Source organism: Podarcis bocagei (genome assembly GCF_964188305.1).
Source record: "Podarcis bocagei genome assembly, chromosome: 1".
Classification (NCBI taxonomy): domain Eukaryota; kingdom Metazoa; phylum Chordata; class Lepidosauria; order Squamata; family Lacertidae; genus Podarcis; species Podarcis bocagei.
In genome coordinates, this window is record NC_138125.1 from 42,375,893 (window position 1) to 42,399,731 (window position 23,839).

Sequence of the window (23,839 nt, forward strand, 5' to 3'; positions counted from 1 at the left end):
GTACAAATACAGGTGCATGAGGGGGAAAAGGGGGGGTGTCATTAAAACAAACATTAAAATAGTTTGTGGTATCTGCTGTTGTTTCACATCAGACACAACAAACTAATTAATGAACTCATTTCAGGTTTTTTAAAAAAATTTAGCTCGTAACTGCCTACAACGTTAGGAATCACTAGTAATAAAGGAATATCCAATTTAGCACCAGTTATTCATTTCCACCATTTAACTCATGTGTTAAAATACTAACATAAAAAGCCACTCTGTAAAATTATAGCCAAAACTGAACATACAAATTCTAAGTTACTTTATCAAGCAAGTAAACATGCACAAAACGAAAGTTTTCTTAAGGGCATGCATGCAGCAATCTGATTTATTTCTAATCCATTCCTGTAGCTTTGCCAACAGATGTCAGCATTTCTCACGTTAGTTCAACTCCAAGCACTGCTGCAGCAGTTGCTGATCATTTGGCTGAAAACTGCTGCATGATAGTATGAAACTGGCTTCACAATATCAGAATATTAAAGGCTTTATTGCCTGGAACCCAATAATGGTCTGTAAACATCTGAGGTTGTAGCATTGCTGACGCTAATCAGGCATAGGCCTGAGCAGTCTCTTGGATAGGAGATTACTGTGAGTCCCGTATTCAGGGTAGAATAGAAGTCTTATAAATTATACATTAAAAAGAAGAGCTAATTAACTATGTCGTTAGTGGACTATTTCATAAACAGCAGTTTGAATCAATAGCAATTACTAAAGTCATTGATAGAACTACTCACATTTAGGTCCAGGCGCAGTGAATTTCTGTCAGCTCTCTCTGACTCACTGAAACAGGTAGATGGATAAGATTCTCCCAACCCGCAACCTAAAGCCCAGGCATCGCCATCTTTATTTGTGGCATGTATATTAGCTGCCTGTTCTGAAAAGTCATTCTTCAAAGCAGCATCTGCTGGAATACCTAAATGATTTTAAAGAAGAAGAAAATTATCCCCACTTATGAGAACTGCAGTGTGCCACTTGGAGCTTTACAGTACCACAACGGAAAGAGTACTATAAATTTGGCTTTCATTTGATTGACAAGATTTCAATAGCCCGTCTTGGGTGTCCCTTTTCTCGCAGCTTCATCTGAAACAGACTCAAAAGTTCATAGCTCCTTTGCAAAAACTCCTGTGCTCTATACCAAAAACAGATTTCGTAGGCACACCCTGATTACAGATGATCGACTCAACAGGTCTCCCAATCAAACCTGGACTAGAGAACTAGAAAAATGCTTGTCAACAGGTAAGCAGGAGCAGGAATGGAGAGAGGGCCTAAGTAGTACCGTGGTTCTTGACATCCCAGAGCATCTTTGTATCCTTTGTACGCAGGATTGACTTTTATCCCTTCGGACGGCCAGGTGACCAAGGGTCAGGAGGGAAAGTTTTGCCCCAGTGAAGCATATCCCCATTAGAAGAATGTTACTTTCCCTCATTCACATACGGAAAATAAAACCAAGAGATGTACATGGGAACACTTGTCATATCTAACATGGACCAGACCGTGATTCCTTGTGCTAGATCTTTTCCAGCCACATGAAACATATTTAAGGGTAAAGGTAAAGGGACCCCTGACCATTAGGTCCAGTCGTGGCCGACTGGAGTTACGGCGCTCATCTCACTTTACTGGCCGAGGGAGCCGGCGTACAACTTCCGGGACATGTGGCCAGCATGACTAAAACCGCTTCTGGTGAACCAGAGCAGCTCACGGAAACGCTGTTCACCTTCCCGCCGGAGTGGTACCTATTTGTCTACTTGCACTTTGACGTGCTTTCGAACTGCTAGGTTGGCAGGAGCAGGGACCGAACAACGGGAGCTCACCCCATCGCGGGGATTCGAACCGCAGACCTTCTGATCGGCAAGTCCTAGGCCCCGTGGCTTAACCCACAGCGGCATTACTTTGTTGCTAAGAACTTCATGGGAGAAACTGAGCATCAAGCCCATTCCTATCTAAGGGTCCCCACCATAAGTTCCTGTCCCACCACAGATTCTCTCAGTTCATGCCCAATATGTGTGAAAAATGATTCATATGTCGAATGGGGCAGCTGTGCCACTGGGCTTGCCTCAGCATTTAACAGGTGACTCAGCCCCACCCACCAGTGTCCCTGATCACACACAGGGTTTTCCGCACCCATTGGGGCTTATTTGAATAGGCTCCTCTGACCTATTCAGATGGTCAGGATAGCAGTGTGACTTTGGGAGCAGAGCAAGGGGTGCAGGCCCCCACTGTCTCTTTCAAAGCATGGAGGGGGACAGTGTGACAAAGAGACAGAAATGTGGCTATAAACACATTTGAATGGATGCTAAATGCAACAGCTTCCAGTTGCATTTCCAGTTATCATTTTACATACCATGCCACAAAACCAGGAGAAAATACAAAGGAAATGGGCTCCGAATACTGAGTTTTTAAGTAGGGGAACCACAAGCCACTGCAGCAGTGGAGACTGGCATAGACTGAATGGATGTGGGGCTGCCATGGGGAAAATATGGTGGACAGACAGAACCAGAGAACAAGAGCATAGTATGAAAGTTGCACAAGATTGAGGGGGAAAGAGGCACATGTTTAGATGCACAGATCTATATATGAGAAGCACACTTGCAGATACGAAGTCCCAAAGGATGGAGTCACACTAAACAGAAGGTACCAGATAGAAATAATATTTATGTAATATCATTAATACTTACAGCCGGCCTTTCACTGAATGTTCCCAGGACTGGTTACATAAAATATCACAATTTTTAAACCAATGCAATACATTAAAATCATTAAAACCACTAAAACTGAACAAAATATCTTAATATTTAAGGAGCTGTTTTGACATTCTGTGTGTGTGTGTGTGTGTACACTTTTGGTGCAAAATTGGCTCCTGGCTTAAGAGTTTTGTCTCCTGCATCTAAGAACTAACTTGACTTACAGATTTTGTGCACTTGCATGAATGCATACAGCAGAAGACTGACAAGCTTTCCAGAATGCCAATAACCATTAGAAGAGGATCAGAGGTCTACAGCAAAGTTGCATTTCTCGCTTTACAAATATCCTTGTTCAAGCACAACAACAGCAATTTAATCAGACAGAGCCAGTAAAGATTATTGTTAACCTGATTAGGTAACATGGTCGCGTATCAAGGACTTCTGGTACAATGGAGAATGCAACTGTTTTCCAACCATTATCTCCCATGGCCACTCTTTGTCCCTGCTTGGACTTTTGGGAGTAGTTTTAGGAATTGGTCTTAGAAATATATCATACAGTTGAAGGGGTAGGACACTCACTGACAGTGAATGTAACAAAAACCAGAGACTGTTATGAGGAAGACTGATAAACATCAAATATGTGTTGAATGATGAACATGCTGCTGAGCAAAAACTAGTCAGGGGAAAATGATTCCAAATTCGACAAAATTCCTGCTTAGGCCATGTTCACATAAACAGGAACTTCAGTTTCGTGAACTCTTGGCAGTGTAAATTTCTTCAGAACTCTCACTAAAGGCATATTCACATGGCTCTTTGAGCGCATAACATCTATAGGGTTCTCCCCCCCCCCCTTTTAAAATCAGTTTGTGGTGATTTTCAACTGCACTGCCACAGGCTTAGCAGACCATGTGACCACCAAGCTGAATTTATATTGGATATGATTTTGATGTTGATTTGAAACTGGTGAACAACCCAATCAGCACATGGTCTTATCAGTTGCCTGAGTGGCTCATACAGAAGGACTATGTGGCTCCTGTGCAAATAGGTCCTGTGAGAGAAGTAAGGGCTACTGCATAATCCTACTTCCAATTTGTTCATCTGATATCGCAGTACAAAGAAACACTTTCTCATGAGAAATTCCAAGTAAGGAAAACCTGAAAACTTTTAGCTGCTAATGCTGGGAGTGTTACACATGGAAACATAAGTGCTACAGCCCCCTTCTTAAATAAAACATATTCTTGTGACAGTTCCCCTTGTGAACAAAAGTGCAGTTCAGTAGTGTAGCCAAGGCACAAATGAAAATAGAAATCAATGATTGTCTTTATTTCTTAAAATCCCTAAGATCTAGCGCCCTCTAGAGTTTGAAAGATGCAACAATCCCATGCATATAATATAATAATATACGGTACTAAGAAAGTAAATCAATTAAAACTACAGTATTATCTTATAGGAACAGAAAGGGAGGTGTGGCAAAATAGAATACAGCATCTACGAATGTGACTGGGAGAAATGATTAAATAACAGAATAAGCACAACCCATTTTGTGATATATTTTTCACATGGAAAGAGGTGATCAAAATCAACATCATTATCTCATAGCATATAACCATACTATATTAGGCACCATCTATAACTGTTATGGGACGTGGGTGGTGCTGTGGGTAAAACCTCAGCGCCTAGGACTTGCCGATCGTCAGGTTGGCGGTTCGAATCCCCGCGGCGGGGTGCGCTCCCGCTGCTCGGTCCCAGCGCCTGCCAACCTAGCAGTTCGAAAGCACCCCCGGGTGCAAGTAGATAAATAGGGACCGCTTACTAGCGGGAAGGTAAACGGCGTTTCCGTGTGCTGCGCTGGCTCGCCAGATGCAGCTTGTCACGCTGGCCACGTGACCCGGAAGCGTCTGCGGACAGCGCTGGCCCCCGGCCTCTTAAGTGAGATGGGCGCACAACCTGGAGTCTGGCAAGACTGGCCCGTACGGGCAGGGGTACCTTTACCTTTACCTATAACTGTTATAAAAACTGTGGTTATGATCCTGGCACACTTAAGTGCTTTTAGGTCTCCATGATTTTACGAAAGGCTATTTTAAGTTTCCTATTGAAAGCTTGCAGCACCATCTTATGCATGTTTACTCAAAAGCAAGTATGTGCTCAATGGGGCTTACTCTCAGATAAGTAAATACAGTTGGGTCATGCCCAATATTTTAAGAAGACACTATAATAAAAAAAATTGTTGATATAAACAGATTTGTTTCCAATAAGAACCATGCAGTTGTTCATTTAGCAAAGGACCATAATTCTGCTCAGTGAAGATATTTCAACCGCATATTTCAGCTTAGGGCCACACTACACATTGCACTGCAGGTTAGTGTTTCATTTGTGTTTCCAGGACTGTGGACCTGCAAGTACAGGGCAGTATACTACTACACTACTACTACTATACTACTGATACTAATACTAGTAGTAGTGGTGGTGGTAATAATAATAATAATATTAATGCATCCACAGGGGGTCAGGTGAGGAAGATGCAGACAATGTATTTGGTGGTGGTAGGTGGACATAGTGTTTTACCTTACTCCCAGCATCATTTCCAAGTAAAAAGTTGCCCTCCCCACACTACACTTCAGTAAAAAAACAAAACAAGAAGTTAGATCAATCACAGATTTCCTGTGTCATGTTATTGGGAATGTGTGGCATGGTTTGTCCTTTAGGATGACCTCAACTTGGAAGATATTCCACAGGCCCCGGCTGCTGCTTCCCAACCCAGCCACTGTCACGTGGAAGAGACATTGTTAGCAAAACCCTTTTAAAGGACTAAACAAGGACAGCAGCAGAATCTTCTTGTTTGTTTGTTTGTTATTTTATTTTTTTGCCTTTTCAGATGAAATCTTCTGGAGGACAGATGTGTCAAGTTTTACTGCCAGAGGAAGGCAAAGCACATCATCATTCACACACGCAAAAAGGCTCCGTCAGAAGTAGCCCAAATGAATTATGCATCTGGTTTAAAGTAACCTAATGCTTGGTTTTCCAGAATCACTGCGACATTTCCTCAACTAGAGGAATTAAGGCATGCTGTTGTTGTGTGCAACAGTATTTATTAACAAAAAGGTCATAGCATTGAAGAGTGCAATTCAACTGTCTTTGGTTCATCAACTGGGGGGAGGGGGGGCGCTGGCATTAGGATGAGACAGAAGACTCCCAATGCCACCGGAAGTGGAGAAATACTGCCTTAACTGAACACATCTGTGTAAATGCCTGGGAAAGTTTCTGCAGGTGGAGTTCCATCCATGGACACCTAAAAATGGGCCGGAGTTGTGGGCACCACAAGAGGAGAACTGCCAATACCTAATATCCACGGTCAGCCCACCCATGAGGCAAGGTGACGATCCACAGGGGCCCTTTGTGGCTTAGGGCCCTCGTATTTAAGGGACCGTTTCCTGATACGCCCCGCAGAGGACCTTAAGGTCCATGAATAATCATAGTTTAGAGGTCTCGGGCCCTAAGGAAGTCAGACTCTGTCCCATGAGATCAGGGCCCTGCAGGATTTAACTTCCTTCCGCAGGACCTGTAAGACAGAGCTATTCCGCCTGGCTTTCAATTTGAATTTAGCCTGATCTTTTATTCCTCTTCCTTCCCTTCCCCTCCCCTTTTTATGAAGATTACCCGCTCTGCGATCCCACAGCTAATTCTCCCCTGGTCTCCTTGCTGGCCCAAATAGGACTAATTTAGCCAGCTAGCCCTGGTGATCATCTCATGTTTATTGGATGGATTTCCCCTCTAAATTGATTTTTGAATTCTGAATTTATTGTTATTCACGTTTTATACTGTATTTTATGCAGTTTTTGTTGTTGCATCAATTAAGCGTTTTAAATTTGTTGTTAGCCACCCTGAGCCTGGTTTTCTGAACCAGGAAGGGCAGGGTATAAATTATTATTATTATTATTATTATTATTATTATTATTATTATTAAGCCTCCAAATAATGCATCGCCCGTTGCCACTGCCATGTGCTCCTTGGAGACCAGATCTGCTTCCAGCTCAGCAGCCCCTTACCCCAATACTGCCTCTGCCGTGGCCTCTCAGAGAATAGGAGGCACTGCTGGTTTCCACCCACCCCTGGGGAAGAGATGGTGGAGGCTGCCCTTTGGGGTCTCCTGGACTCTGGACCTGCCCAGCATGATTCAGAGCTGACCCATTCCTCCCTCTTAGTTCCCAATGTAGATCTTTATTCCCTTGTTTCTGGTGGAGATATTCATCCACCCCTTCTTCCCTGGTGGGAGGGTTTACAGGCATGGCAGACATCTAAACCAGGACATGACACAAGTATAGTGGTACCTCGGTTCTCGTTCCAGAAGTCCATTCGAGTTCCGAAACATTCAAAAACTGGAAGCGGAAGCCCCAATATGGAAAACTCAAAATGGAAACCGTGTATCCTGTTCGACTTCTGAGGCGCGTTCCAAAACCGAGGTGTTTACTTCTGGGTTTTCAGCGTTCAAGTTCTGAAATGTTCGACTACAGAGTCGTTCAAAAACTGAGGTACCACTGTAATTCCCCTGCCGTTGACACCAATGGGAAGATGATACACAGTAGAGATAGTGCTCTCCCCACCTCCCTTGTGTTTTGCCCCTCCTTTCATGAGCTGGATATAGTTTTGATGTTGTGAATGTTCTGAAGAAGTAGCTATCACAGATCCTGCCTAACTCTTCCCCAGAAATGTCACTGTGCGTGTTCTGAATGCTTTTATCTTAAGTCTGTGGGTCAGATCTGGTGCGAGTCCTTATCTATTAAACTATTTGCCATGAAATCAGCTCCGTTTTAAATGCTTGGTAGTTTAAAATACCAAATGCTATTCATGAGCGGGGTGCCCAACAGAAAATGATACCGTGCTAAGCAAAGAATATCTGAAGTCGGTTCCATCAAGGGACATTAAATAAGAGTTTAGCAGGTGTTGTGAAGAAAAAAACCCTGTTAATTTCTACTCAGAAGAAAGCCCAAGTATGTTTGATGGGGGTTGCTCTTTGGTAACTGTGTACACAGGATTGCAGCCCAACTCTTTTGTATAGAAATCAAAAGGGATCTAAAAGGGATTACTTTTAAGCCCCTTGCCAGGTAAGTTTTGAAAACCTCTAAAAACAGAGTCAGCAATAAGATGCTGATATTCACTCCTTTATTTAATTCTACAAATCATAAGTTCCAGATAAGAGAAACTAAAGAATAACATTGCTAAATCTGGATGTAGTTCAAATTTTCATTCTAATTTATGGTGTTTTGTTGCACAGATTTTCCATACTTTTACTCACCGGGCTAAATTGATTTTCCATTGGTTTTGGTCTGGGCATGTGTCAACAAAGTTGCATAATATTTTCCAACTATTTTTAGTATGGATAAAATTTAAGAAGACAAAATTGTGGAGCTTTAAAAAAATAAAAAACAGATTATTCCATCAATTAAAATTACTTTCATGAAGGTATCCAATCATTTTTTCCTGGCCAAACTTACAGGCTTGCCTTCTGACAATGCGGGGACAATCTGTCTCTACCACAAATGCTACCAATTATCCGGTCTGCCCTCCTTGACACGTTCTTCCCCTTGCTTTTTCCTCTCTCTCGGTTTTCCTTTCACCAGCTTCATCCTGCCTCTGTGGGCTACACTTTCCCAGTCTCAGGAGAAGCAAGGTTTGCAAATGTGGCACCCATGAGTGCAGCAGCAGCACCCTCAAAGTTCTCCCCTGTTGCCATAAAGCCTCTGAGTCACCAGCCCCAGCACTTACTACCCCCTTTGTCAGAAGGTGGCATTCCTTTTTTCTTCCTTGAAAAGCACATACAGCTGAAGGAGAAGGAGAAGGTTAGAAGAATTTCTCTAGTTTTATGGCTTGTGGGAAGGTGACACTGATCTGGGAAGAGGAGGGAGAGAAGTGACCAGTGACTGTAGGGTAGCGCTCACTCAAAGATCCAAATGGATCTAGAATATGGAAAAATTGGATTTTTAATAGGTAAAAATTTAATGTTACAATATATTAAGATTAAAGATCAGGATAATAAGCAGGGAAAGGAATTGCTGAACTAATAAATTGAACTGGATTACAAAAAAGGGAGGTATGAGGAGGTCCGGGAAACAAGTAAATGAAAGATAAGTGACGAAAAGATGGAATTATTTTTAACTGTTTTTTATTTTGTATTTTGTATTTTTTCTTTTTCATTATGTAATACTGTGAAAACTTATATATATATATATATATATATATATATATATATATATATATATATAGATCCAAATGGATCTTGAAATGTTGGCAACCTCTGCAGTAAAGGCTTCTGAGGAGTCTTATTCTTGACTCCCCCGTCCCATCTCATCTGTGTGCCATTTGAACTACATTATTTATATTTGTATGACCAGCAATGATGTTAATGATTCCATGATGTCAATGATTCCACAGTTAGTAGTTCTCATACATCTCTGGATCCAGGGAGTGTCCTGGAAAAACTGAGGCATCCTGGTTTTTTTCTTGAGAGGATGGCGGCCATTTTGGGTGCCATGATCTCTCGTGATTTCGTGTTGTGTTTCCTCCACTGAAAAAGCTCTTGGGGGGCATGATCTCACGTGGCACCCCAAAATATGTTTTTGGGCACTATGCCCCCAAAAGTGCTTTTTCGGGGGGGGGGGTGGATTTTAGTGCAAAATGGCCACTATCCTTCTGCAAGAAAAAACAGGAAGGCGGCATCCCAGAAGATGGCGTCTGTTGGAGGGTATGGTGCTACTGCCACTATCAAGGTGTTACTGTTAATATACAAAGCCCTTAACAACTTGGAACCAGTTCACCTATGAGATCACCTGACCTCATATGTGTCCACTCGACCGCTTTGATCAGCAGAATCAGCACTTTTACAGGTGCCACGTAATACTTGATTGTTTAGTGTGGCAGCACCGACACTGTAATTTTTGTTTGTGCCTGCTGAATACACTTTTATTTATACAAGCCTACCCAGATATTTAGAAAGTCTGTATGACTTTTAATTTGTTTTAGTCTATTCCATTGTGGTTTTAACTTTCTATATGTTTTTAATTGTGGCTGTAAATCTTCCAATGATAATTTTATTGTTTTATCTTTTTTTGTAAACCCCTTTGAGGTTTTTCCCTAATAAAGCAGGACATAAATTTAAACACACAAATAAATAATGGCCAACCTGGTGGTCTCCAAATGTTATTGACAACTCCCAGAATACCTGACCATTGGCTTGAGTTAAGCATCCAACACATCTGAAGAGAACCAGCTTGGCAAAGGCTGGGCTAAAGCCATAATGGGACTTGACCTGGAAATTAGCATTCCATTTGTTAATAAGAATGAAATTGAAGCCTTTGAATCAATACAGCTTTAAAAAATATATATTTCCTGATTTAAAACAAAAAGCCCATGCAATACCTGTTTCACCTGTACCAGCTACAGAGGTTCACCTAGGAGCTCCTTACGAAAAACAAAGCCAATAATGAAGCATCAGTAAAACAAAAGTGTATCGTGTAATGACTGTGCAAATACACAGGCTAACTCAATGCAATATTTAAACAGCAGGCAGCTAACCTGGAAATAAGCTACGATACGAAAACAAGCTATCCTCTGAAATATGCTCACATCCAGATACACTTCCCTAAATTAAAAGGAAGGTTAATTTTATAGCTAATTTTAGAATTCCTTCCTTTCCATTGCAGTTTGCTACACTTTAAATTTCCAAAAAGTCCCAGGATAGATCAGTGAAGATCTGACCTTAATTTGCCCTCATTGCAAAGTGCTTTAATATATACTGTACAGCTGAATATCTATTTCAGAAAATGCATTGTGCCAGTAGATTCTTTCTGATCAGGGCCAGGGCAAGACATTTTGGTACCCGAGGCGAACCACAAAATGCCACCCTCCCACCAGAGGAGAAAAATGTGTAAAGTGAAGATCTACATCATAGAATCACAGAATTGTAGAGTTGGAAGGGGCCATGAGGGTCATCTAGTCCAACCCCCTGAAATACAGGAATCTTCTACACCAGGCTTCCTCAACCTTGGCCCTCCAGATGTTTTGAGACTACAATTCCCAGCATCCCTGGCCACTGGTCCTGCTAGCTAGGGATCATGGGAGTTGCAGGCCAAAAACATCTGAAAGACCAAGGTTTAGGAAGCCAGTGGGGCTCGAACCCACAACCCTGGGATTAAGAGTCTCATGCTCTACTGAATGGCCTCTGCACCTGCCCAGCGTGATTCAGAGAAGGCCCGTTTCTCCCCCATGACAGCTTTTAATTACCTTTTCAACCTCTCAGGTTGATTTAACCCCCCCACCCTCCGCCCTTGTTCCCGACATAGATCTTTATCCTCCCCTTGTTCCTGAACCTGGGAAACTATTTTGCTAAAGGAAGTAGCACAGGTGCTGTATCTTCGCAAGCCCCTTTTCCTGAATTGCAGCAGTTCACCACTAGCTATGGGGAGATATGGTAACTCTCCACCAAAACCTCCAGGGTGGAAAGAGCTCGAGAGCGCAGTATGATGGGTGAGCAGCAACCTCAAAGCAGAAAAGATATAAAGCTCACAATGCTTAAACACCACCAGTTTATAAAACACCATAATCTGGATTACCACCATTCCCCACAACCTGACCTGCTTCTATAGATACCTCTTCTTTCTCACTATTTGATGCACTAGAAATCGGAACACTTGTTATATCTAAAGGTTAGCAAGCCAGCTCTTTCAATTACCTTCAGCAAGCTCTGCTTACATACTAGCATAAGGTTACCTTTGTGGAATCCCGAATTCTTTACGATGCCACAGAAACACATGTCTTTCCTTCGCAAACTGGAACGATTCTTTCTCCACTGTAAACACGCTTTCAGCTGTCCTCCTTCTTTTGAAAGAAAACAGTTCGAAAAAGAGCTCATCTCTCTTCAAAGGGGTCTAACTAACTTGAGTAAAATAAAGTATTATTATTATTATTAAGGCTGTCTACATCTGCACACTGCCTTCGCTGTGCTCTAATTTTGGACTGGGTACTGAATCACTGCTGCAACACAGTGGCCTTAAAATCCCAAGCCAAGCCAACACCCAAACCTTTATAGCTATTGTTTCCTAACCTTTGGTCTCAAATAGGTACATATATTAAAATAGCTCTCCAGTCCTCCGTGACAGCCTAATAAAGTCAGGTAAAGCTCTAGTACATTGTCCCAGGATCCAATAATGCTGAAAGTGTTAAGCATTATGGATTTATTTTGGGTGATGACGTTCTACAAGAATGGGTGTAGTAAGCAAAGTTGTAGAAATTTTATTTATAGAGTTTTGTTTTTGTTTTTTTTAAAATCACAAGCTAATGTGGAAATGGGGAGAATTGAAATGCGGAATAATGAGAAACAGAGAGAAACCAAAATGGATCCTGATCTATGTTTCTGCATGTTGGCATCCATCTGTCTCAAGAGACAATGGAGTTCACTTCCGGGGGTGAAGTCAAACTGCTGCATTAGCGGCAATGAGGTGACCTCACTGGGGCACAAGACTGTGTGGTGTGTATGGAGGTCCAGGGCTGCCCACAAGACAAAAAAACCCTTTTGTCCTCGCTGATGTGGTCCAAAGGAAAGCAGAGAAATACATTTGGCACCAGTTTGGCCGCAAGAGATGCGAGGAGGAGGAGTTTGGATTTGATATCCCGCTTTATCACTACCCGAAGGAGTCTCAAAGCGGCTAACATTCTCCTTTCCCTTCCTCCCCCACAACAAACACTCTGTGAGGTGAGTGGGGCTGAGAGACTTCAGAGAAGTGTGACTGGCCCAAGGTCACCCAGCAGCTGCATATGGAGGAGCGGAGACGCGAACCCGGTTCACCAGATTACGAGTCTACCGCTCTTAACCACTACACCACACCGGCTCACAAGGCACCATTTAACCATCTTAGGAACTCCACTCTGGATTTGTGTAGGGCTTACTCCTTAGCCTTTTCTTCCCCCAAAGATATCCCGCAAGGCAGCAGAGGTTTAGGATCAGAATTTTCCTTCTTCTAGAAGGGCTACTTTCCAAGGTTGACGGGCCCCATCTGCCCCTCACATCCCTCTACAACACATGCCGAAACTGCCGTCTTGACCCCTGGCCCACTACTGGTCTAGTCCAGGGGTCAGCAAACTTTTTCAGCAGGGGGCCGGTCCACTTTCCCTCAGACCTTGTGGGGGGCCGGACTATTTTTTTTGGGGGGGGAAACAAATGAATTCCTATGCCCCACAAATAACCCAGAGATGCATTTTAGATAAAAGCACACATTCTACTCATGTAAAAACACACTGATTGCCGGTCCGGCCGCGAGCCAGATTTAGAAGGCAATTGGGGCGGATCCGGCCCCTTAGTTTGCCTTCCCATGGTCTAGTCTGCTCAATCTGCCAGAGCTTGTCTTTGCATGCTCCCTGTGCAAACAGAACTGAGCCGGATGAACCAATGGTCTGACTTCATATAAGGCAGCTTCCTGCGTTCCTTCCTTGTTTATCCAATCAGCTGCTGGTTTTCTGTTGTGCTGCAAGTAACATATGTTTGTTGCCTTTAACAAATGAGTACAGTAACCTAAGGCTATTCCAACTCTAAACATATTAAAAATATTTACCAAATAAAACATATCACAATCTCAAAAATGTTATAACACCACCTACTTGTGGCCAATTTTTCCATTAAAAAAAGAAAAAAGTAGAAGCTGGAAAAATAAAGAGCAACACACATTGCTAATTACAAAGTGTGGGAGACAGTTCCAGCTTTTGGAGAAGATCAGAAGGCTAACAATTTCCAGATGGATTAACTGGCAAGGTAACCATGGCCTCCTGCCAAGAAAATTATTCTCTGCCCTCAAGAGTCTTGAACAAATCTCTGAACACATAGACCTTTTTTGATGTTTCTCCCTTTATAGGAATTTATTTGTGGGGGGAAGCTTAGCCGCATCTTTATAGGTATTATTACTGCACCTATATAAGGCAACTGCACCTGAACAAAACAAAAGAAAACCAAACCTGCATCATATGTAGAAGCAGAACAGAGAAGCCTGGCATCTAGGATTCAAACCTAAGCACCTTACATTTCATATATTCACAGGGCCATCTCAATTGTTGCAGAAAAGTGGGCATTTTAAGCTCCCACTCTAGGTCAGTGATCACAGGCAGAGCTGGATGCATGCAGTGATTATATTAGGAAAACCACAGAATAAGCTACAAAGTAGGAATTCACAGCCTCTTTTTTAAAAAAAGCTGAGTTTTTAGCCCTTATGACTGCAGACTTGTAAAACATACCACGCTTTCAACAAATACTTTTAGCCTGTTGAAATATAATCTTTTAATTTGAAATGCAAATGATATTGCAAAGAAGTTGCCGCTTAAAACTGCTAGTATGAGGTATTAATCCCATCAAAGATAAAAAAAGGAAAGACGCAACCAACCACTGCGCCATTATATTTTTTCCTCCTTCTCTAACTCCTTCCTCTGTGTCAATCTGTGACAAAGTTAGAGAAACCTCATTATCATTTTATTCTCTTGCCTGAACAAGGAAGGTTATCCTGGCACTCTGGCAGATTTCATCACTGCTCCTGCTCTGCAAAAAGTCCTGGAGCTGCACTTTCCCTCCCCTACTACAGGTGTAAAATAATTTTGTAGTCCAGAAATTCCGACGAAAGAGGAATGGCAGACGAAATTAATGGACTATGCAGAATTGGACAAAATGACAGGAAGGATTTGAAACCTGCGGGACCAGAGATTTACAGAAGATTGGAAGAAGTATATGAATTATTTGAAGAGCAACTGTAATCAACAAATTACGCTAGTAGGACTACAAGAAGTTTTGTAAGGAGAAATATACGAAGTGTTACAAAGTAGAAAAAGATCGAGATACTGGTTATGAGTTTGAAATGTAATAGGGAAGATAAGAAATGCATACTGAGAGATTAGACTGGAAAATTTTCAGACAGGATTGATGGAAGTCAAAAATTTGAATAAGAGGTAAAAGTATGTTTAATTACTGTTGAAAACGATATTAAAAAAAACCTAATAAAATTATATATATAAATAATAATAATTTTATAGTCCATGTAATTGGACACATAAATGGATACCTGCATAAGTACTTTTTGTATTAGAGCTGATTCACACACATTTTAGTTTTGACAGTTGCAGGAATCACACTCTGGGGTCAGAGAGCACCCCACCCCAGGAATTGTGTTTGGCACAGGAGCTTTCAGTGGGTGTTTTCTGCCAAGAAGAATCACAACATTTCACTTTTATCCATCCTTTAAACTGCAAAGGAGGAGGAGAAGGGAGTCATTTAGGAGAAGAAAGTATTGTGTAACTCTCCGCTTCCTTTTTTTACTGGCAATAGTCAATTCTGGCATAACTAAACAACACTCTAGACCCCAACTTGCCCTTAAAAAGCAGCCAGCTCAGATCTCTTTAAATATTTTTGTCATTTGGTTCATTTTGACTGTGCAGTGCAATTATACTACATTACTCAGGGAGGCATAACTGTCACATTTGAAAGTTCATGCGCTAACAAGAAATAAAGATCATTACCAGATCAAGTGTTCATTCCATAAAATAATCTGTCCCTGACACAAAGTACCAAGATTGAAGCAAGATACCTATTAACACCAGCGAGACAACTTCTGTCATCTTGGCTTTTGTACAATACTAAAGATAAAACACAAGTTTAATGTTAAAAGCTCACCAGAATCCCATGATTTTCTTATGCATGTCTTTAATAGTAAATTCCAATGGATGAACAAAATTAGTACCCTAACATCACTTACAGGAACACTGAAAACAATCTGATATTCATACAGGTTATCAAAATATTGAAGGCTGCTTTAACTATTTTCTCTCTATACACTCAATGCAATCGATTTTCTCTCCCCTTGGTTAAACATTGACTTATAGTCACTTATTTTTTCTTAGGTGATGTCAAAAGTAACTTAATATTCTGAACTATACATTTTGCTTCCATCAAAAGTGTCTAATTAGTTGCACTTCATCACACTTTCTCTTGAGGATAAGGAGAGAAGTGCCACAAAAGAACAAAGACATTTAAAGTCATTTTCCAGAAAATCCTTACACAGTCTATTGACTCCTTAAGTTCAAAAGTTAACTAGATTTAGTGGCTTTAGCTCACGGATTTAAATTACTTTTCAGTGTAATTCTCACATCTTATTATTCAAAGTAAAGCCAGTTAAAACCAGTATATTATTATTAGGCATACATATTACACTTTAGTGGTTGTAAAAGTAGCTTCTCTGATACCTCCGTGCAAATATTTTGAATGGATGTAATCCTTTGCCAGTTTCATGAATATGGGTAGAACCTAATGGATGTCACTCTGCTAATGAAAGGCAATTTTGGGCAATTCCTCCTCCCCGAAGCGCACACACCCCATGTACCCTAGAGGGTTGCCCAGCAATCTGGAGCAAAAAATTCGGGGAAGGGAAGATACAAGGGGACACAAGTCAGAAAATACCTCTCTCCCTTTTCCATTGACAGATGTTCTGTTAGTTAAGAAGGATTCACCAGCCATTAAACTCTGGTTCAGATTATCATTGAACCATGGCTTAATCCTGGCATCATCATCATCATCGTTATAAGAAAAAACTGCTCCTTTTCCCTTATGGGGTACCCAAGAGCCCATATACAGTCCTTATGTAGGTTCTCTATCAGTAGGAGAAAATAACAGAGGCCAACCAGAGAATATTGAGAAGCAAAGCAGCTAGTAAGCCTGATCTTTATTAAACTGTTGCAACAGGGTGCTCACACACACCGCCCCCACACAGGAGGGAGCAGGAACACAGAACAATGGTGTGCAAGCCCTTATATAGATTTTTGAAATTGCCACCCTGTAGCTCAAGACCCCCCCCCAATACATCATACATACATCACAGAAGGGGTGATCTACAGCAGAATCTTGTCTGGCAGGATACCTGATAATGGTCACTGATTGCTTTTACCTGGGTATCCTGGCCAGTCTTTTGTGATGGTAAATACTCAGTTCCTGAATCCAGGTCGCAGGCTCACCATATTCATACACAGATATGCCCTTAAGACAGGATTTGTGAGCAAATAGACCATGGGGAGGGTTCCCCATTTCCTTCCTCCTTTGAGAGAAACATTCGAAGTCAAATTGGGAGAGTCAAAATGGCTTCAGGACTGCCCTTCAGGCATGTGGCCCATATAATAATAATAATTTATTATTTATACCCCATCCATCTGGCTGGCTTTCCCAGCCACTCTGGGTGGCTTTCAACCGAATATTAAAAACAATATAGCATCAAATATTAAAAACTTCCCTAAACAGTTGTCTTTTAAAAGTAAAATATTTGTTTATTTCCTTGACATCTGAAGGGAGGGCGTTCCACAGGGCAGGAGCCACTACCCGAGAAAGCCTTCTGTCTGGTTCCCTGTAACCTCACTTCTCGCAGTGAGGGAACTGCCAGAAGGCCCTCGGCGCTGGACCTCAGTGTCCGGGCTGGACGATGGGGGTGGAGACGCTCCTTCAGGTATACAGGACCAAGGCCGTTTAGGGCTTTAAAGGTCATCACCAACACTTTGAAATGTATGTTTCTGCCTGGTACATTTATGAACATTTATTTTATATCTTAGACCTTATAATTCTCACAACATCATCATCAATTATTTGTACCCCGCCCAGCTGACTGAGTTGCTAAATAAAATCAGGAAGACTTCCTTTAGCTCAATTCTGAATAGGCTCAGCTAATGTACATCATTTTAGAAATGACAGATTGGGGGTGGGGAAATTATTATTCAGATGCCAATTCTGAATTCTGTCTGCAATATTATTATTATTATTATTATTATTATTATTATTATTATTATTATTATTATAAAACGTTTATCTCCCTTTACTACACATTTAGGACCTGCAAGCTTTCTTAGAAATCCCTTCATGTATTGATAAGGGAGGTTTTTTTAAAAAAACAAAACCCTTTTTAACACTGTATCATGGTGGTACAAACAGGAAATTGGTACTGCTCTTTTGTCCCACAGAATACTGAATTGTTCATCTATGACAACCATGAAACATTAAGCTGCGTCTGGGTTTTCATTCCAGTTTAATTCACTTTGCTACCCTTCAGTGATCGGCTTTGAGGAGGAAGCCACATTTACAAAGAAACAACACTACCAATGTTGCTTAAGAGTGTCCTGTTCAAAAACTATAACCGGAGACGCTTTTTCACAGTATCATAATGAGAACACATCAACAAACAACAGATCAGCTGTCTTTTTTTTCAGAGGGCCTGTAAAAGGTTCCTCTGTTTTGTAAACTGGTTTTTTTTTTTACTTAAGGGCACATCACAAGACTTTCCGACTGAATTCCTCTTATTAAGCTTGCTTGTTTCTTTTTAGATCAAAGATCCAATTTCTTGTTCCAGCAACTAGTTGCGGCGGGAGAGGCGGCTAGAGTCTTTGCTGGACTCAGGTAGTGTTGTAGCAATGGGGTATAGCCTTGAGCGATATTTTTTCCTTCAAGTACAACTTTCTCAAATACAACTTTGATCACTGAAAAATCGATGCTTCCTGCAGAAATAATTTCCTGTCTTTTGCGAAGACTGTAAAAAGCAATGGCTATTCTACAGGCCAGACTTTGATCTTCTGTACACAGCCATCAGGACTGGGCCATAGGCAGCCAAGCGCATGGGAAGTCAATGTGCCAATCTTGGCAGGATGGAGCACAAACAGCGGGGGTGGGGGTGGGAAATGACAAAGAAGGTCAGTCCAGGGGCAGGGGGAAACGCAGAACAGATTCTGAGCCAAAAGGTCTGTCCAAAGGGTGCGTTGTGCATGCATGCTAGAATGAGCAAACGGTTGTACAATAGCAGGCAGTTAGTTATGCAAGAAACTGGATAGGGGAGGGCAGCCAACTCCCGAAAGCCCCAGCCAATATGGCCAGTGGTCAGGAATGATGAGACTTCTGGAGAGCACAAGGTTGGCTGCCGCTGGGATGGGGCATCAGGCAGATTGGGAGGGGAGCAGGAAGACATGCTGCAACAAGGCTGGCTGACAGGTAGCAACATTTGATACCCATCAACTGCCCTAGAAAAGCCAGGACATCCTGTTTTTTTCTGTGAGAGCACAGCAGCCTTTTTGGGTGCCTTGCGATCATACAATTTCGGGCTGAGTTCTGGCCCCGAAAAAGTACTTTTTCTGGGTCCGCAATCTCATGGGTCACATGACTCATGCAGGATTTCGGACCCGGAAGATGGTGTCCCAGATTTGGGCTGCATCATGTTGGAGGGTATGACATCATCCAACGACTGTTGCCATTTAAATTTTACTATGTTTTTAAACAATTCTTTATGGTTTTGTTACAGGTGTGGGGAACCTTTTGTCAGCCTGAAGGCCACATTTCCTCATGAACAACCTTCCGGGGGCACATGTCAGTAGTGGTTGAAGGCCAGAGGAAAAAATAGACGGAACAATGAGTGTTATTTTTAGCTTTGTAAAGTACCGTAGGTTGTTTGGGAACGATTGAGGGCACAAGGAGAAGGGGACGACAGAGGACGAGATGGTTGGACAGTGTTCTCGAAGCTACCAGCATGAGTTTGACCAAACTGTGGGAGGCAGTGGAAGACAGGAGTGCCTGGCGTGCTCTGGTCCATGGGGTCACGAAGAGTCGGACACGACTGAACGACTAAACAACAACAACAAACAACAACAATGTAGGCAGTGTTCCAGGTCAGAAGGTTCTACACACTCACACACACATTTCTCTATCCAGCGAAGGAAGAGTTATTATCACAGTTCAAGGATATGCAACAACCAGGCAAAAGCACTCAATGGGGGGGGGGGACATGGTGTGAGATGAGGATATATGGCTTAGAGTAGAGGTGGGGGAGTGCACTGAGCAGACTCTCAAAGGGCCAGATAGAAAGCCCTGGAGGGCCACACTTGAAGTTCCCCACCCCTGTTTTATAAGTCACTATGGTTATAGTTTATAGAAAAGCATGGTAAAAATACAGCAAACAAATATCTGGAGCAAGATTATGATGCTTTTGGAAGGCCTATTGTGCAGTTGCCAAGAGAAAGACACAGACTAGGTCAAAAGGACTACTATGAATAGTCTACCTGGGGTATAGCACTACACTAGGATCTAAGGAAACAATACCTGCCCCTTCTTCCTTCACTGTGCACACCTGAGTAGCTTACCTTAAAAGAACACAGTGCTTAGATAGGGAGGTTGAGCACAACAATAGCCCACAACCCAATTCGAACCAAGTTTACTGAGAGGTAAGCCCCGCACTGATTTAAACAGAACTTGCATGCCTGGCATTCCAGCTATTACTGCAGATACCTAGCAGTAAAACATTATCACGTACACTGATCAGAGAGATACTTTCAATTCAAAGTGTAATTAACATGCCAACTCATTTCTGTTAAGGAGGGCTTCACTGGAAAAGAAAATGAGAAGATATAGCAACATCCCAAATTGTTACTGCCATTATCCTAGCATCTATTTCTATGCAATCTTTCCAATTTCTGATTGCTATATTGATTTTAAGCAGTCCTGGGGCTTGTCTGCAGCAATGAAAGTGACAGTAATTATTCAGGAAAGTTCATTCATCAGAATACAAGCATCTGACTCACCAGACTTGCCTTGTGACTCCAGTTAAAACTACAGAAGGCTTTTCAGCCGTGGAACTGCATTAAATTCTTTGAAACACATTTTTTTTTAGTTCATAAATATCCCTGTTTTTTAAGTAGGAGAAATTATCTGCTGTGAATTTGGGAACTATTTTAACCTTAATGTACTTCAAAAACATTAATTAAATTATTAAAAGGGAAACTCTGTATGTACCAGCACCAATTTTAGAATTAACATTTCACAGAGGAAAGATGATGCAAAATGCAAGACAATTTTAAGAAATAAACTGACTGACATTTTTGGTATTTTTAGGATTTCTGTCTTTTGCATGTGAAAAAATGTATTTTGTCATACCTTATTCAACAATGAATGCAAAACATCTAAACAAAATACATTGGACAGCTATTGCTGATAGTAACAAGAGATTATAATAAAAAAATCTGTAGCAACAACACATTTAACTACATCCGCAAAGCCTATATTTAGAATGCATAGTTAAATTTAATTTAGGCACCAGATTTTGAGATATCAGTTCATTGTGGGCAGAATTCCATTGAAGACTTTGACTTGTTATTTTGTCTTTATTACCATAAACATATCTTACAGGACGGTCCTATAGATGTCTACTCAGAAGTAACTTTTATCAAGTAAGTATGTATAGCGTTTTAGCTTAGTGCTGCAATCTGATACATACCGTACTTATCTAAAAGTATGCCCCATTGGACTTACTTCTGAGTAGACACATAGGACTGTGGTGTTAAAGATGTGTGTTCAGAAAAATAACATCATATGGATGTGTACATATTTCTCCATGAAGCATGCACAGTTGCAAAACCTGAAAATTAAGGTCTCTTGACCAAAATTGTTGCTATGTTTTCAGAAGTAACTCAGGGGGAAACTGCTCCGACTGCCACTTGTAGGTAAGTAGAAGAATATACATTTTAAAATAAATTTTGAAAGCTTTAAAAATAAAATAAAAACAGTATAGAAAAACAACAGAATGTGCCGTGTTATGCAGACACAGTATTATTTTAGTTTTGTGATTCCATTATGCATTTTAAAAACTGCTGTATGGCAGATTGTATTTGAAACACGATAAAGCAAGTGTTTTTGCTAATTTGTTTGTTAAATATACAAGAATCAAAAAAAGTCTTTGCCATATTTTGCCTATATTTGAAGGCTTGAAGAAAAAAGGTTATTGTGAAAATGTAAAAACATGACTGGTCAATTCACTAGTGGAAATAAAAACAAGCAACAGCAAATTTACAAGGTTAATCTAACGAATCTACTAAACGTTCACACATTACGTGCATTTCTATATAGATATACACTCCAACAGCTTGTCCTTTGCGGGTCTCATAAATTTCAATAGGACTTACACAACAGAAATTCCCAATGATTTTTGGCTTATTCTTGGCATTTTAAAATATTTTAAATATGACTAACCTGGGTGCAGTTTGTGCTGTAGTTGAACACGGTTTTTTTCTTGAAGGGTGCTTTTTTCAAAGTCGTCCTCACTGGCAACTTGATGTAGCCCTGGTTGTTTCACAGAAAGTCCAGGATGTCCAAATTCAGAAAACCTGAGTTGCAACTGTGCTTCAAAATCTTTGCCCAATGAGAAATTTGTAGTGGAATATCTTGAACGGCAATCATCACTAGTGCCAGACTCTTCTTCAGTGTCAAGCATGGGCAATGGAAGTATTCTGTGGTGTAGCTGTGGGCTAGGCAGACTTGAGGATAAAGGAGAAGGAAGAGGCGACATCTGTTTGTATGTATTGGATAGTGGATAGGAATTATTAAAAACATTGCTAATTGCTACTAAGGACGGAGACAGTGGCCTTTTATCTTCCTGTTTAATGATGGTCCTTGCCTGGCAAGTATCAGGATTCAGATTTATTGGCAGGTGTAAAGACAAATGCTTTTTGTCCTCCTGGGGTACCGTAGTTCTTTTTTCATATACCAAGCCTGCTGGGCTTCTGTCTGCTCTTGTAACAGCCTGTAATCGCTTCCATTCTGCCGTTTCATCTAATCTGTCATACTGTGTAACTTTCAGTAAGGTTTTATTGACGACTCCCGCTAGACTACATGAGTCGTCAATAACATGGTCTTGTTCTCCTTTATGTTGTGGAATATAGCCTTTCTGCTCTTTCTCCTGTTTTACAGTGGCGAAACCAGAACTGACGGATTCTTTGCTCCCCTCACTTGAGGCATAAGGTACTTCGCAGTATTCCCCAGAGGCGCGTCCAACGTTCTGCAGGTAGCATTCAGAGACTTCCGCTTTTGAGACCACTCCAACGTGAGGCTTGCTTTTGCAGTTTCCTGCAATACGCTCATAACCGTGCACCATTTCAGAGGCTGAGGTCTTCTCAAAAGCCTCAGATTCATTGGTTGACGTTCCCTGGAAAGAGGTCCGCGACGGGCTGCTCTGCTGCACCTGGATCCCTTTAAGGGTGTCCTCTACATCATCTAGCAGACTATGGCTATGTGCAAAACAGTGTCCAAACACATCATTGTCGTACTCAGAGAAAGAAGCAGAGAGATCTGTATCAGACCCCAAAGCCCGGCTGTTCTCAAGCAAATACCACTCTCTCCTTGATCCTTCTGCTAGCTTATTCACATCTGATGATAAATCATCTTTGTCTTCCACCTTCTCCTGATGAGAACATGCAAATGAGCTGGAATATTTGGCAGAAAGAAATTTATCATTTCCCAACAACATTGCTTTGCTGTTTAATGCTGCTGGCTCCAAAACGCCAGGTGTCTTCCTTTTCATTTTCTTGTTTATGAAGTCCTCAATGCTCTCTCTCCGTTTGCTGAATCTCCTAGTTTTTTTGTTTTTTGGAGTGGACCTCTTCTCCATAGATCCCGAAAGAGACTCTTGTTGATCCTTGAAACCCTGTCTGCCATCATGGCTATATTTCAGGCTTTCAGAAATGTCTTGCAGCTTCCCCTCCTGGTTCCCCATTTTAACACCTAGAATGTGGCTTGAACTAAGGAGAGTAGCCAACAGCCTCTCCTTCTCAGCATTCAGTTTATACAACTCAGTGAGAATATCCTTAGTAGTTGTTTGCTTGAAGAAGATGTCTCCAATGTTTTCACAGGTCTGCCCTCTCGATCCTACTGCCTCCGAGCCTTCGCTCACTCGATAGCAGCGATGAAAATGTTTACTGGACTTGTCCAGAGTTACACAGCCCTTGTATGTGAACCCTCTGACTTTCCCCTTTGGGAGATAGAAGCTGACGTAGCAAAGCTCCATAATGGGTCTGTGCAACTGGAGGACAGTATAAGTGCCTTCCATTGTGTTTGTCTAATTATTTAATTTAAATTATGAGGTCAGTATTCCTAACCTTGCATGACACACCATGTGATGCAAGGAAAGTAGAGGAGGCATCTGACTAATCTTCTACAGTAACATTTCCTGTTAAAAAGAAGAAGAAAAGCTTGTCAGAAAGATGTTATCCTCCCCAGAATTTTTTTTAAAAACAGAACGAAAACAAGT

At 41.5% G+C, this 23,839-nt stretch overlaps 2 protein-coding genes across 14 annotated transcripts in view; one reads left to right on the plus strand and one right to left on the minus strand.

Annotated features, from left to right (window-relative positions):
- LOC308595674 (uncharacterized protein) overlaps positions 1 to 20,752 on the plus strand; it is a 30,354-nt gene extending 9,602 nt beyond the window's left edge. For 2 of the 13 annotated variants that reach the window (XR_014012100.1, XM_081210264.1), the window contains 2 exons: positions 1,117 to 1,278; positions 1,365 to 1,499. Coding sequence is in view for 9 of the 13 variants with exons in the window: in XM_081210264.1 (XP_081066390.1) it covers positions 1,117 to 1,278; positions 1,365 to 1,447 (245 nt within the window). In the remaining 4 variants the exon portion in view is untranslated. Of the gene's footprint in view, positions 1 to 1,116; positions 1,500 to 5,598; positions 6,651 to 7,068; positions 7,184 to 18,104; positions 18,153 to 19,069 lie in introns of those variants that run through there. The other 11 variants (XR_014012099.1, XR_014012101.1, XR_014012098.1 and 8 more) reach the window with 10 other exon arrangements.
- LOC308595004 (formin-1-like) overlaps positions 1 to 23,839 on the minus strand; it is a 179,669-nt gene that overhangs the window by 137,910 nt on the left and 17,920 nt on the right. The window contains exon 2 of the mRNA XM_081208762.1: positions 21,787 to 23,758. Within this exon, the coding sequence (XP_081064888.1) occupies positions 21,787 to 23,638 (1,852 nt within the window). The 5' untranslated portion in view covers positions 23,639 to 23,758. The remainder of the gene's footprint in view (positions 1 to 21,786; positions 23,759 to 23,839) is intronic.